Source organism: Ochlerotatus camptorhynchus, unplaced genomic scaffold, assembly GCF_037179485.1.
Source record: "Ochlerotatus camptorhynchus isolate MF236.1 unplaced genomic scaffold, CSIRO-AGI_Acam_v1.1 ptg000434l, whole genome shotgun sequence".
NCBI classification, from domain to species: domain Eukaryota; kingdom Metazoa; phylum Arthropoda; class Insecta; order Diptera; family Culicidae; genus Ochlerotatus; species Ochlerotatus camptorhynchus.
This window is the reverse complement of record NW_027040920.1, coordinates 66382-82609: the sequence shown is the minus strand read 5'-3', so window position 1 is coordinate 82609 and position 16228 is coordinate 66382. Positions and strand designations below refer to the sequence as shown.

General features: G+C 39.1%; 1 protein-coding gene across 1 annotated transcript in view; it reads right to left on the bottom strand.

Moving 5' to 3' along the window:
• Positions 1 to 1237: 1237 nt before the first annotated feature.
• Positions 1238 to 16228, bottom strand: part of LOC135711723 (uncharacterized) — a 75600-nt gene continuing 60609 nt past the window's right edge. Inside the window, exons 2-3 of the mRNA XM_065234691.1 lie at positions 2442 to 2708; positions 1238 to 2109 (exon numbers count right to left, since the gene is read on the bottom strand). Coding sequence (XP_065090763.1) covers positions 1681 to 2109; positions 2442 to 2708 — 696 coding nt within the window. The 3' untranslated portion in view covers positions 1238 to 1680. The remainder of the gene's footprint in view (positions 2110 to 2441; positions 2709 to 16228) is intronic.

The following is a 16228-nucleotide window of genomic DNA, read 5'->3' as shown; positions in this document are numbered from 1 at the left end:
TATCATTGTTGATCGATTCTCTTCATCGATTTTCTGTTTTGCGAATAACCCGACTGCAATTGCCTTTTCTATTGAGTGTGTTGTTTCAGGCACAAGCTAACATCGTCTTTGTCGAACTATGCTGCGAGCATAGCGAAAAATTCGTTTATGTTGCCGTGGTAAACCAAAGAAAAAGTCGATGAAGAGAATCGATCAACGAGGACTGGCCCTTTTCAAATTTTACGCGAGAGTTGTGCAGAATCTAATGGGCGGTATCAAGAAAAAAGTCCGAGCGTTCTTCAGAAATGAGAAGTAAACATTCAAACTCACGTGAAATCGGTCATATGTATGTTGATTTTCATTTATATATACACGCAGGCAAAAGAACGTAAGAATTCCATAAGAAACACTTATGAATTTTAGCCACAAGAAATCAGTATGAATTTCATTGATTTGCCTTATGAAAAATAATGTTGACAAAAAATAATAATTCGGAGCAGACTGGAACCGAACCATGGACGTTGTGCTTACGGGGCCCGTGTGTTGACCACTTTTCTTTCAACGCTTGGGAAATGTAATGATTAAAGGCGTATAAGAGCTACCTCATCTTACCCGAAAATCAGTCTCGCTTTTGAAATTCATATGTGTTGTTCATAAGTCGAGCCTTATGAAATTCTTAAGTCTATTTGCCTCAGTGTAAAGTAAACTTATGAATTTGTTCGAAAATAAATATTTTCCTTTGAGAAACAGGTGTCTACTTTAATTAACAGTCCTTATGGGAAAAGTGAACTTTAAGTTCTCAACGTCTTAGCACACCCTAGCACTAAAACTTGCTATCAGCTCATATGTTAAATTTTATAAGCTTAAATTTTACTGAAGATCACTTTTTGAAGTTATTAATTGATTTAGAAGTGGATAACTTTCTGATATGCTTAATCGATTGATTTCAGGGCAACACTGCATCTTGCACTTATGGCATAGTAGCCTGGGTTTTTAGCCTATTCTTCGCACCAAGCACATCAATGTTGCCTGCTGGGCACTTTATGGAGCATCCATGTCAGAAGAATATCATCTTCCTAATTAATTATTAACTTATTATCATGACGCTCAATCCAAATGTGGTATTGAGCAAAGTTGCAGCTGATAAAAATTTCACATTAGTACAGGTAGCACACTTCTCCGCAGTTCATCACAGCGAAGGGCTAGAACGATGAGAATAAAAACTTCACTTTTCTACTAATTCAACTAATTCTACTAATTCTCATTAAACTTCAAAGCGTCAGTGCAGTTTGAGTTCGCATCGTAATGAGCTCAAATTTTGGGAGAACTGCCAGGACCTGATTTGAAGTCTATTGAACTAGGTGGAGCAAATTGATAATTTGAACTACTCTAATATGCAATGCATCGCAATTTGTGATCTTCCAAATAAAGCGTCACCTTAAATGCCATACACACTAACTTGAAAGTACCCATCAATGAGTAAAATTTCTTCCATTTTGTACATAAATTGGCTTAACTTATTAGGTGGTAATTTTTTTATCCATTTAGTGACAATCTGTTACCCATAAAAATTTTACTCATTAATGTGTACTTTCAAGTGAGCGTGTACACCCCCACCCCTTTAACCAATCACTCAATTACGCCTATAAAGCACCATCCCCACTGCCTTCCTTTTTTTTATTTCTCCTTCGGACGCCCGGCCTAGTTCACATACTCGTTGCAAGTCATCTCCCGAAAGTAGTTACCCAAGGGTGAATCCACCGCGTGATCCGACGACGAGTAGGGCGAAGATTCGTAGTAAGACGGATGGAAGCTTGTGCCAATTTGCAGGTTAAATGCCGTGGCCGTGCTCGGCCGGGCCTCGTAGGGATCCCCCGGTCCCGTCGGTTCCCACGGTTGCGGGCTGAGGGTGTCCACGTCGGACTCGCACGCCGTCAGCGAGTCCATCATCATCATTTGATGCGGGTGCTGATGCGGATGCGGGTGATGGTGGTGATGGTTTGGCGGCAGCTGTCCGTCGGGATGGAGCTCGTTTGGGCCGGGGCTGTTGCTGTTGAAAAACGCTTCGGAAAATTTTCCAATTTCCGTTGAACCGAATGCTTGCTGGAAGCCGGGTAGCGGGGTTACGTTCTAAAAATAGAGAAACAGAGTGGGTGTGAGCGATTTCGACAATTCACTGCAATGCGTAACGATTCTTATAGGGTAAGGATTATATAGTTGCCAATTTAAGTTATACTTCAGATAAATGCTTGTAATGACAAATAACTATACGTTTATACTGTTTCAACTTAATTTGTTGCAATTAATCAAAGAAACTTTCGTACTTTGATCCATTTCCCGGCGAAATACAGACGAAAAGGGCACCCATTATTGCGATTGGAATCGATATGCTTATAAATAGTTTCGCGTCGCTTCCTTGCACAACACACTACCTGCAGTGATGGCCGCGTTAATAGTCTTACCCTGTCTGCGGTGACGCCACCCACGCCCCCGGCAAGTATCGATGACGCGTTGTTACCAGGGTCACCGGGTTTGGCTGCCGTCGAATGTTGTTTGTCGTGTTCCGCCCGGTGTTTCGTGCTTTGCTTTTTCGATCGTTTCGGTGGACTTACGCCCGCTGCTGCCCCACCACCAGGTGAGTTACTTTTGGGTCCTGCGCCACGTCCGCCCGGAGATGGGTGCCGGCTGGCTGGGGAGTTGTTCGGGTGATCGTGCTCGTAATTATCAGCCTGTTTTGCGGGACCGGAAATGACAGAATGGAAGAAATTTGAAAAAAATGATTAGAAATGAATGCGAGAAACAATCGATAAATGTTTGATGTTTCCGGCTCGGAATTGAGGTGGCGTGTTTCTGGGGGGAGGTGATAACTTTGAGGTAATAAACTTGATGTTTTTCGGTTTGAAGATTAGGTTCCTATGCGTGTAAAAGGTATTTAATCAAGAGAGTATTTAGATAAAACAGGAATCGCTGCACCGTGAAGGTATCAAATTCTGCGCAGTTAAGACATTTTAAAGCCATTCATAAAAACGGTGGAAAATACTGTTACAGGTGGGGCTTAGAAAGTATGTTTTGTGCAGAACATAAAGGAGGGATTTCGTATGTTAATCTAAACTCGATATTACTCAGGAGTGCTTGTGTGATTACGAACCCGCGTTCTACAAATACTTCTTGGAAGTAAAAGAAGCGATTGTTCTGAAATCGTACAACAGTGATAATCAGTTCTATGTCTCAACATATGGCTGCAAAATACATGCGTAATTCCCGGAAGCGCGCGAAGGATCATCAGGCAGATGGTTCTCCAAAACGACCCAAGACCGGTGCAGAGAGAGCTCGGTGTTTTCGGGCCAACATAAAAACAGTCAGAGGTAATGCGTCACCATCTATTGGTTGGGAGGCTGGAGATGGTCCTTCAACTCCAGGTAGAAAATTCGAAGGAATTTTTAACAAGGCTTTGAAACTGCTTACGTTTGACACGTAACAATTTAACAATTGTTTCACTCTGATTTAGTGTGATTTTGTAATGGCTACAAGCAAACTTTTTAGTTTTCATTAAAAGTGCAAAATATTCTCGATTAGTAGTTCAGCTTTATACTGATTTAAAAACCTTTGAAAGTATGACCACAGACATTGTATGACGTTTAAGTCAAAAAATGTCTGGTTTCAAAAATAAATTTAATGCAGCATTCAATCCTTTTATTAAACTGCACAATAAATCAATCATAAACCTGCTCGGCATTTTTTTTTATTGATGTCACGACAAAATACTCCATAAATGCAACTATAAAACCATTCGGATTCAAATGTCATTGAAGTTATCCAGTACCATACCATACAGCATGTACTAATTTGTAGTACATGAAGCCATCCAGTACCATACCATCCAGAATGCACCATAAATCAACTATTGCATACTTCACGGCGTAAATGGAGCAATTGTGCTAAATTAACTTTTAAATCAAAATTTACAACCATTAATGATATTACATATAATTTATCCATGTATGGTGGGAAAACCAGTGACAAACCATTCCAGTTCTTCACCTAGAATATTCTAGAATATCTAAACAAGACATTTAAACATTTAGACATCATGGCTAATTGTTTTGAAATTGTTTGATTGATTTTTTTACTTCAAAGAGGAGTTCTTCAAAGAAATTTGAAATTTTTTCTACAAATACTTGCTGGATGGGAATACTGAGTCAAATATAATTAAAGTGATTTATTCAGAGTATTCAGTAATATCTTAAGATGACATTTGCATACTTCAACATCATGGCTAATTGTTTTGAAATTGTTTGATTGATTTTTTTTACTTCAAAGAGGAGTTCTTCAAAGAAACTTACTTACTTTTGGCTTCCCGCAGTATAGGACCTAGTTGGGTGAAATCATCTTAAATTTTGGTACGTTCTTTGTATCGTGTTTATCATGGTCTATTCTGGGCGAAGATATAGGAGGCATAGAAGTGAATATACTGATCAGGAGCTGCTTGAAATGCAGTGTTGGCACTGTCACAGAATACCACTAATCAAATCCGGTTCAATCATGGTGGGGCATCGGAGTTTATGTCTGCCATTTTTTTTTAACTCTTTATTTGTTCCAAATTCAAAATAAATTACATTTCATTTTTAACCTAGGTGCTCCAGTTACTAAAGAAACCTACCAGCCCTAACTGTTATGATATATATCTAAGTGTTTTTACATTGTTCCTGTCTTGGCAATTCAGTATTTTAAACAGGTTTTTTAAACCTACATGTCAGTATAACAATTGATATCTTAAAACTAAAAACTAAAACTAAATCTTATCTAAGTATAAAGGGAATTAATCGTTGCAATTGAGGATTGCAACGATTTTTGCCGGAAATTATTAATTATTTTGTTGGACATTTGTGCTAAAGTCTCAACATTCGAAATTCTATGTACTTCGGTAGTACTGTACCAGGGAGGCAACTTCAAAATCATCTTCAGAATTTTGTTCTGAATCCTTTGAAGTGCTTTTTTCCTGGTAGTGAAACAACAAGACCATATTGGCACAGCGTAAAGCATGGCCGGTCTAAAAACTTGTTTAAATATTAGAAGTTTATTCGTCAGGCAACGTTTGGATTTCCTGTTTATAAGAGGATACAAACATTTTATATATTTATTACATTTGGCTTGAATGCCCTCAATGTGATCTTTAAAAGTAAATTTTTGGTCAAGTATTAGTCCAAGATATTTCACTTGGTTTGACCAGGAAATAGGAACTCCGTTCATAGTGACTATGTGACTACTACTAGGTTTCAAAAAGGAAGCTCTAGGCTTATGTGGAAATATTATAAGTTGAGTTTTGGAAGCGTTGGGAGAAATCTTGCATTTTTGTAAGTAGGAAGAGAAAATATCTAAACTTTTCTGCAGTCTGCTGCAAATAACACGAAGACTTCTTCCTTTAGCGGAAATGCCTGTGTCATCAGCGAACAAAGATTTGTGGCAACCCTGAGGCAAACCAGGGAGGTCCGAAGTGAAAATGTTATACAATATAGGCCCAAGAATGCTACCCTGAGGAACTTCTGCTCTAACAGGTAGTATATTAGATTTACCTGCAGAGTTCTGTCAGTTAAATAATTTTGAACTAATTTCATAATGTAAAGTGGAAAATTAAACTTTTTCAATTTAGCAATCAAACCTTCATGCCAAACACTGTCAAATGCTTTTTCTATGTCTAGAAGAGCAACTCCAGTTGAGTGGCCTTCAGATTTGTTTGAACGAATTAAATTGGTAACTCTTAAGAGTTGATGAGTAGTTGAATGCCCATGGCGAAATCCAAACTGCTCATCTGCAAAAATTGAGTTCGTATTGATGTGAAGCATCATTCTATTCAAAATTATCTTTTCAAAAAGTTTACTTATTGAAGAAAGCAAACTTATTGGGCGGTAGCTAGAAGCTTCAGCTGGATTTTTATCCGGCTTCAAAATTGGAACAACTTTTGCATTTTTCCATTTATCAGGAAAGTATGCCAAATGGAAACATCTGTTAAATAATTTTACCAAGAAAGACAAGGTACTCTCTGGGAGTTTTTTTTGATGAGGGTGTAGAAAATTCCATCATCACCTGGAGCTTTCATATTTTGAAACTTTTTAGTTATAGACCTTACTTCGTCCAAATCAGTCCCCCAGGAATCATCAAAAATATTTTCCCGAGAGAAAATATTCAGAAAATCCCGAGCAACCTGATTCTCAATAGGACTAGTAAGACCCAAAATGAAATTATGGGAACTCTCAAATTGCTTAGCAAGTTTCTGAGCTTCTTCCAAATTTGTGATCAAAATTTTACCACCTTCTTTAAGCGCTGGAATAGGCTCTTGAGGTTTTTTCAAAATTTTTGTGAGTTTCCAAAAGGGTTTGGAACTCAGGTCTAATTTAGAAACATTATTTTCAAAAGTTTTGTTCCTCAGGGCAGAGAATCGCTTTTTAATTTGTTTTTGTAAATCCCGCCAAATAACTTTCATGGCAGGATCGCGTGTTCTTTGATATTGTCTCCTACGGACATTTTTAAGACGGATCAAGAGCTGAAGATCGTCGTCTATTATAATTGAATCGAATTTAACCTCGCATTTTGGTACTGAGGCAGCTCTTGCTTCAACTATAGAAGTAGTCAGAGATTCAAGAGCATAATTAATTTCATCTTTGGTTTGCAAAGGAATGTTTGGATCGAAGTTATATTCCATAAATGTTCGATATTGCTCCCAATCAGCTCTATGGTAATTGAAAGTAGAGCTGTTGGGATTACAAATTATTTCTTGGGATATTTCAAAAGTTACTGGAAGGTGATCAGAACCGAAGTCAGCATGGGTAACCAATTGGCTACAAAGTTGACATGAATCAGTTAAGACCAAATCAATAGTTGAGGGATTTCTTGCAGAAGAAAAGCATGTTGGGCTGTTTGGATATTGAATAGTGTAATAACCTGCAGAACAATCATCAAACAGAACATTACCATAGGAATTGCTTTGAGCATTATTCCATGAGCGATGTTTTGCATTAAAATCACCAATAATTAAGAATTTAGACCTATGACGGGTAAGTTTCTGGAGGTCACCCTTGAGAAAATTCTTTTGCTGGCCTACGCATTGGAATGGCAAATAGGCAGCTATAAACGTAAGTTGTCCAAATTTTGTTTCAACAGAAACTCCCAAAGTTTCAAAAACTTTGGTTTCAAATGAAGAAAGAATTTTATGTTTGATTCGTCTATGAATAATGATGGCAACGCCACCACAGGGTCCATCAAGACGATCATTTCTATAAATCAAGTAATTTGCGTCCTTCTTAACCTTATGGTCAGGTTTAAGGAACGTTTCAGTTATAACGGCAATATGCACGTTATGAACTCTCAAAAAGTTAAATAGCTCGTCTTCATTATCTTTTTGAGATCGAGCATTCCAATTTAAAATGTTTAATGCTTTAAAGGCCATTACTGAATTTTAAAGTCATGACAATATTATTAGCAAATTTTACTTCAGTTTGAATAGCATCAAACATGGAGTTAGATTTAAGCATATCAGAAATCATGTCAATTAATGAACTCTGTAAAAAATCCATTTTAGGGACATTAATGCTTCCTAAGTCAAAATTGTCAAAATTTCCGTTAGAATTACTTTGGTTAGTATTTTGATTTCTACCCGCTGCAATCGCAGCATAGGTAGCTCCATTAACTTGTTGAACTTTGTTAGCAGCGAGGGTAGTAGGTACAGATGAAACATTTGAAGCAGGGGTGATATTTGTACCTACGGGTACGAATGTAGAATTTGTTCCTTGCTGACCGTTGTTAACAGCAGAGAATCCCTCCCCCTGTACCTGTTCGGAAACGTGGAGCGTTTCCTACCTGACGGTTAGAACGAGATTGTAGGATCGCTTTGCGAGTCTTACATTCCCAAAAACTGGATTTGTGGTTTTCACCACAATTTGAACATTTAAATTTCTTAGGATCTTCCTTCACAGGACAGTCGTCCTTTGCGTGAGAGGAATCACCACAATTCATGCATTTAGCTGGCATGTAGCAATTTTTAGTTCCGTGACCCCATCCCTCCCAAGTAACATTTCAAGTTTTATGAAATACTACAAAGCAACTACAAAACAACATTCATAAAACCCTGGTCAAGGCTATTTTGTCATTAATGCATCCACCAAAACCTCATTAAGACTAGAATATGTCTAGTTGGCCCACCCTGGAGAAGGTTCTGAAGGGTGTATTCTCGAAGCTCTTCAAGATTGATTTACTGCAAAAAGTTGTATGACGAACGCATTGAGAACCATTTGAAAGCTACAATAAAAGCTATTTAGCAACAATAAAAACCCTTTCAGAGCCATTTCCCCTAGCCGCATGCTGAATCCACTACGAAAGCATCAATCAAGATAGAAAAGGATTTATGAATCCGATCTTATCAAAATAATTAAAATAGAAACTGATGGTATAAAAATCTTGTTGACTATCCAAATTTATTACAATAGTTCTCATTAAGTGGGCTAGTTTCAAGTGCCATATTAAATTTTATGTAAAATTTACGTGAAAACATCGAAAAAATTAGGTCCACCCTCGTAAAACGTCGATTTCACTAATTATTTAACATTGAAAAATAAAATATATTCTTCAGATCGAGCTTGGCCGAGATTTTTTTTATTATTTTCGCATTTAAATGTTCGCTCATTGCTAAATTTACCAACATCTAGTTATATCTAAGGAAATATAGATTGAAAATCGAAGCTTGTAAAAAACAAGCAAACTAATTATAACATGGCGGTGGCATAAAAGTTGATTTTCAAGGGTCATTTGTGAAAAAGTTGTTTTGCTGTCAAGAATTCCTTAACAAATTAATAAGGTTTTAAAATGGCTTTTATGAAGAACATTTGCAGGCTGAATTGTATTTATCTAAAGCCATTTCGCTTGATCCTAACCCGTTCAGATTTATGGCAGCATTTATGGAGGCAAAGTTGGCTGCAAAAAGTTAAACGTCAAAGTTTGTTTATCTTTCGATATTTAGTTGCGCTGTGGGATCCAGTGTTCTTTCAGGCGGTTTTCTCCCGATGGATTGGGAGCAGTTACTCAGATAGTTTGTTTATTGCAACATTTCGGATTTCGAACAGCTGGAAGCGTAATCGATCCCGAAAAAGATCCTCTTCTTCCGGATGGTTATAGAAGTGCACCATCCAACGATGCAGGGATGTACGCTTGAATGAAATTTGCGAAGAGTTGATTCTTTCGCCGAATAAAATCGCTGCTATGGATCGGAAACCACCTAATCTCCGCTAACTAACAATTTCAGTGGTTTGCTGTCGGATGTTATTTCGAGTGTCATCTATTCGCAAGATCTGGAGAAGGCTGGTATGTTTTTAATCTTTCGACAATGTTTTATGAATTCGAGAGCCCCGCTCACTTTACTCTTCTTTGCCAGATGGTCAGTCGGTGATGGTGTGCTGGTTCTTCTAGAGAAGAAAATTTTGCTGAAATCGACTTGAATTTTTCATCCTACTTCGTCTATCCTTCCAGATTTCCTTGTCATAAATTTGGCATTTATTAACTATGAGGAACCATCTTTTAAGCTCAATTTGTAAACAAAGTAATTGGTGAGTTAGTGATGTTTTTAAAAAGGCTAAAAAGCAACAATAAATGCTTTTTTTCTCTAATGCAAGACCTAATTGTTTAGTGGTTGCTTTTATAATGATAGAACACGTTTATAAAGTATTTTATCATGACATTAATAAACAATTGCTAATGACGTTTATGCTTGAATTACAGAACAGTTTTAAGGAGGGATTGATTACTGTTTTAAATTTATTTTTAAAACAAGACAGTTTCTGACTTTCTTGCCAGACTATAAAAGGTTTTTAAAACAGCAAAAAGCTGAATTACTAAGCAGGAATGTATTACACTTTGAAATGCCATATTTAAACTAAATGGATTGTTCATTTCCGTTATAAAACCATCATAAATCAGAGTGGATGCTAAATGGTTACTGAATTGTTTCTTGGGCTGGCACTTACGGCACTGAGTGAGGTTTTGGAAAGTTCCTCCAGTATTTTATGTCTGCCATGATGTGTGGAAGCGACTTTCTCTCTAACGAGCGCCTAGGATGGAGGATATAGAAGTTACTTACATTTGATTTGACTGATTATTGATATCTTACCGAACAGTTTGTGTCTTTCTTGATTTTGCTGTGATTTAAATTTGCATTCTCAGTGGGACTAGTCTATATCCAAATGAAGTAAGTACCAATACCTGTAACCTAAGTAACCTATTTCTTTTTAATTTTTTCTTTGTGGTTGGTGATTGTCGGTTGGTTGATAAACGTTCACTCTTTGATGATATTTTTTCAATAGTTTCAATGACATCCTTCTTCGCACACTACGCACATATCGCTTGCGTAAAGCTGACAACGTCTTTCAATGTGCAACTTGTTACCGATTCACAGAATCCGGAACAATAAACCGTCATCTGTCCGAATTTATAGTTACATTTTGTTTATTAAGTATTCTTGAATTTTGATTTTAATTAAAACTTTTCCTTTTGGGCTGGTTCTTGTAAATAATAGAACACTGTGAGTAAAACATAAATATAAAAACATAAATATGATACCTAGTATTGTTAAAATAAATTCAAAATAAATTCTACTATGGAGCCACCGTCAGAGATGAAGTGGTATAAAACCGTTGTTGGAGTAATGCGGATCAAAAAGGGAATTGGAGTCATCACATCAGCACTGGATCCGGGAGTGATAAGAAGAGGATGGGATGGAAGAGAAAAGGAATAGGAGATGGATGGCTTGGATAGGAGTGGATTGGCAAGGCCTCGACCACTCTTGTCGGGACCAGGAAACAATTAAGTCTATATATACAAATTCCTCACAAAAAGTGATTAAAGTTCGGTCGATTTGGTGCAAGTGACGCTCCGAGGAGCTAAATCGTGAGTTATTGGATCGTCGTGTCCGCAATTGTGAGGTCTACTATACACCACGCTATACGGTGTCATAGCAGAAGATCCACCGATACTCACGCGCCCGTTCTGCTGCACGCCACGCCGTTTCCTAGCGTGTAGGCAGATTAACCGTAACCCGACCACCTCCGCTGGGGACCTACCGTTAACGGTCTCAGAGCGGATTCGACCGACTCCACTGTACGTGGAACCCACGTGGCAAAAATACGGACGGCACACATCTCCGCCGTAGCATCCCTGCGGCCGCCGCTGCTGAAAGTACCGCCGCCGTCGCCGCTTGTATCACCCGTCGAAGCCCGCCAGCACTATTCGGCTAACCCTGCGAAAGGTACGTTTCATCACCCATCCATCCTTCCGACTCCCACCACCAACGAGACCCAGCGCTGCAACGGTTATACAGAACGGCTCAAATAAACATTTGAAATCAAATTCTCCCTCTATTGATTAGTATTCCCTTTTTCGAAAGAGCCAGCCTGTTCGGCAGATGAGGGTTTTGTAGTCCGTTCGGTGGTTAGTTGTTGATGTGTAAGGTAAGTGATCGGTTGGTTCTGAGTCCTCCCGAGGTCGGTGGCCGACCCTGAGAATTAAAAGGTGAGCTAACCCATAAAAGAGGCGGATGAAGCCCACCCCAGACGACCTCCGTGGCTTGACCAGGGGTTAGGGGTTTTTGAACGTAGCCCGTCTGGCTCGTTACTTTCAAACTTACATTTGGCGCACTGTACGGATTTTTCATCATTCCTAATTATCAAGTGCCCACAAATCATGCATATTTTTTGAATGCTGCATTGTTTCGCAATTTTTCGTTCACTGGGTCCGTATATGATGACACTCCTGACTTGAGTTTCCCCGCAAAAGTCAGAAGAAATACTCCGCAGCTATGATCGTCGTTTTGTTGTGTGCAGGGAATATCATAAGCCTGCCACTCTTCTGTATCGCCAAATCCACCAGTTTTCAAAAGCGCTACTACATCCAGTAGTCGGTTAACAAACTGTTTCGCAGTTTTGGATGATGCTCTGCGCAGTGAATCGAGAACGGTCGATTTTTTGCCATTTATATCCAATGATATAAGGTAATAATGCCGACCATCGCATAGAGGCATTATCAAAATTTGATGCACATGGTTTGTCAGTGTACTGATGTAGCTTTCTAGCAATGCCAATCTTTCCAGAGTCCAATCGTTACATTCACTTTCGAATAAAATATTGGTGAGTATCGAATCTACGATGTAGTATTTGGGATTTTCGGCAAACATTTGAATAAGCACCCATTCCACCAATGAGTCGTAAAGTTTTTGTCCATGAAGCAAACTGCAGATATCTTTGATGTCTAGGTTAAGTACTCTGCCCTCGTATTGTACATGACCAATATAAAGCCGCCTTCCACTCATGTTATGTTGGTGCATCCTTTTGTACTGATCGCTTGGATCAATATCATGAAAATTCTTGACAAAAAGACGTTTGGCCCTTTTTTTAACATTTATTTTTGAAGTCCGAGGTGTACTTGTACAATTTGCCGTTCTCTTCCACTGCGATTGTACCCTGTTCAGGTCGTCATGCGTAATCTCTGTGGTGTTTTTCGGCGTTGTAAGAGCTGATGATGGCGTCAATTTAGCTGGAGGAGCTGGTGTCGGTGCTAGTAATTTTCTCTTGCGGGCACTCAACCTTTCGGCGTTGCAGGTGTTTTTCGGGGTTGTTGGAGTATTCCCATCCAGCAAGTATTTGTAGAAAAATTTTCAAATTTCTTTGAAAAACTCCTCTTTGAAGTAAAAAAATCAATCAAACTATTTCAAAACAATTAGCCATGATGTTTAAGTATGCAAATGTCTTCTTAAGATATTACTGAATACTCTGAATAAATCACTTTAATTATATTTGACTCAGTATTCCCATCCAGCAAGTATTTGTAGAAAAAAATTCAAATTTCTTTGCAGAACTCCTCTTTGAAGTAAAAAAATCAATCAAACAATTTCAAAACAATTAGCCATGATGTCTAAATGTTTAAATGTCTTGTTTAGATATTCTAGAATATTCTAGGTGAAGAACTGGAATGGTTTGTCACTGGTTTTCCCACCATACATGGATAAATTATATGTAATATCATTAATGGTTGTAAATTTTGATTTAAAAGTTAATTTAGCACAATTGCTCCATTTACGCCGTGAAGTATGCAATAGTTGATTTATGATGCATTCTGGATGGTATGGTACTGGATAGCTTTCTGTCCTACAAAGTAGTACATGCTGGATGGTATGGTACTGGATAACTTCAGTGACATTACATTTAGCATCACTATCATTTCCTCAAAACCCCCCAATAACCGGCCTCTTCAATCCCTTCTTTTTCCCATGGCGTTCAAGTGGTCCGCATAGACTATTCAGCCATTACCCGTCCTTTATCCTCGGCTTTGGATTGACTTGCGCTCGCATTGCCCCACCAAACGCTGCAAAATGAAGATGAAAATGAAATAATAACGAACTCTAGCAGCTATGTTTACGGTAGTTGTGGTAGTGCATGATGTACACTCACACCACTACAGTATCAATGATAATCAATTCACCGACACATCGAAAGAAGAGAGAAAAAGCGTGAGGTATCGTAGCATCTTAACGAAGTAAATCCCAAATAACAAGGATTTCATCGTAATCGTCATCATAAACATCGCGTTTTTTTGCGATTCTGGGAAATTGGGAAATACTGTCATATACCCAACAATATGAGTATTTTTGGAATCAGGTTGACGTGAAGGGACCGGAAATCCATGTTTGATGCCATTTTGAAATCCAAGATGGCGGCTTCTGGCTAGAGAAAAACTGTAATACACTGTCAAATACCCCACAATATAAATATTTTGAAATCTGAGTGACGTGTAGGGACCGTAAATCCAAGGTAGCCGCTTCCGGTTACAGAAAAACTGGAAAATTCTGTGAAATTCTCCTCAATATGAGTATTCTTGGTTTTGTGCTTACGTGTAGAGACTGGGAAGCCATGTTTGAAGCCTGAAAAATGCTGTCAAATATCAAATACAGTATAAGTATTTTTGGAATCGGGGTTGCATGGATTTCCGGTCTCTACACGTCACGCCGATACCAAAAATACCCATATTGTGGATTGCTTTACAGTATTTCTCAGATTTTTCTGTAACCAGAAGCGGACATCTTGGATTTCAAAGTGGCGTTAGACATAGATGATTTCTGGTCCCTACACGTCACCCAGATTTCAAAAATTCTCATATCGTGGGGTATTTGGCAGTGTATCACAGTTTTTCTCTAATTGGAAACCACCATCTTGGATATCAAAATGGAGTCAGAAATAGATTTCCAGTCCCTAATCGTCTCCCCGGTTCCAAAAATATTCATATTGAGGGGTATTTGATTGTATTTTTCAGTTTTTCTTTCTGAGGGGTATTTAGCAGTATTTTTTGTAACCGGAAGCCACCATCTTCAATTTCAAAATGGCGCCAGACATCGATTACGGTCCCTACACTTGCTCCCGATTCCAAAGATACTCTATTGTTGGGTATTTGACCGTATTTCCCAGTTTTTTCTAACCGGATGCCGCCATCATGGAATCTTGAAAGTACCACTCCAGGACAACATTTGAATAGTGCCACGAAGCTAGATCCGGCCAGCAGATCGTAGGACCCTCGTGTTGCTTCAACAGAGGAAGCAGACGCTTCTGTAGACACTCCTTGAGGTAGATCTCCCCGTTTACAGTCCCGGTAGTCACGAACGGTGCATTCCGTTTGCCTGCTTTCTTACTTCCTCCGGAACATCAAACTTATGCTGAGCGGTGAAATAGTAGCCCCGGAAGCTGCCAGAAGTCCGCATTGACGTAAGTCTCATCATCCATTATGAGACAATGAGGCTACTGACGTGTACAGTTTCCGGACCCGTGACTTTCCCATCGTATTTTGCCGTTCGTCACGATTTGGAGCCTTCTGCACTTTGTACGTATGCAGGCCCTCCTGGTCCTTGGCTCTCTGAACAAAAGACTTGGACAGATTCAACTTTTTGGCCACATCCCTGACCGAAGCATTGAGATTCCGCTTAAACGCTTTCACGACACGCTTGTTATCCTGATCACTAATAGAAAATCCGTTCTAACCGCATTCCTCCTTCCATTCGATGCTCAGAGTTTCGTAGTAACGTTTAATCACACGCCTCACCGTTGACTGCACGATTTCGAGTTGTTTTCCGATGTCCCGATGAGAGAGTTGAGGATTTTCCAGGTGCTTGCGCAAAATGAATTCCCGGCGTTGTTTTTCGGGTGACGCCATTTTATTCAACTTTCGAAAAACTGACAGCGATAAAAATACAGTGTTAACAATACATTCTAAATTACTTCTACCCAAATTTTCAAGAGGAAATACCCAATGGGTAATTTTCTGCAGCGTTTTTTTTTCCGTGATGCAATTTGATGTGGGACACCCTTTTAACACAACTGCGACCAGTAATTTGATCTATTGTAGTATATCCCGTGTGCTTAGTCACTTCCCCCTTAGTATCATAATATGTGTATCACCGTTTTCTACTACATGGTGCGTGACGAATTTTTGCAGTAAATGGCATATTTGAGAAAAAAATACACCAGTTAGTTATTCTAGCAATGAATTTTGTGCGATTTATTTTCTTTCGCAACATATGGAAGTTGTAAGTAAATTTATTCAAAAAAATTGCCTTCCCTTTCGACGACTGTAGTTAGACGCTTCCGGAAACTGCAGTATGCACGTTTTAAAATGTTTCTATCCATAGATGTCATCACTGCCTTGAACGGCGCCGGTGGTGTAGTGGTAAGCGTGATTACCTCTCACCCCAGCAGGCCTGGGTTCAATCCCAGTCGGCGCCGCTGGGATGTTCTGAGGCATAACATCTCTGATCACGCCTTCCTTCGGATGGGAAGTAAAGCCGTTGGTCCCCGGTTCATGAGTTGATGGGTCGATAGGTAGGGTCCAGGTGTGGGAGCTGCCTTCCTGGCACGTCGGTAGCATTGGTGCTCAGCACGGAAAACAAGATCGACGGAAAAAACAAACCAAAGGAAAAAAAAAAAAAAAAAAAAATCACTGCCTTGATTTTAGCTTTTAGCGACTTAAATGTGGTGTGAGGGGTTCTATTGGTATCCCGTTGGAGGACGCCCTATACAAAATAATCCAACGGATTGATATCGGGACTGCTTGGGGGCCAAATTTCTTCCTCCCAAATTTACGAAATATTTTCCGTAAGCCATTTCTGTGCTTTATTAGCAGTATGAGCAGGTGCTCCGTCTTATCACTTTCCCAAGCCTTTTTTTAATAT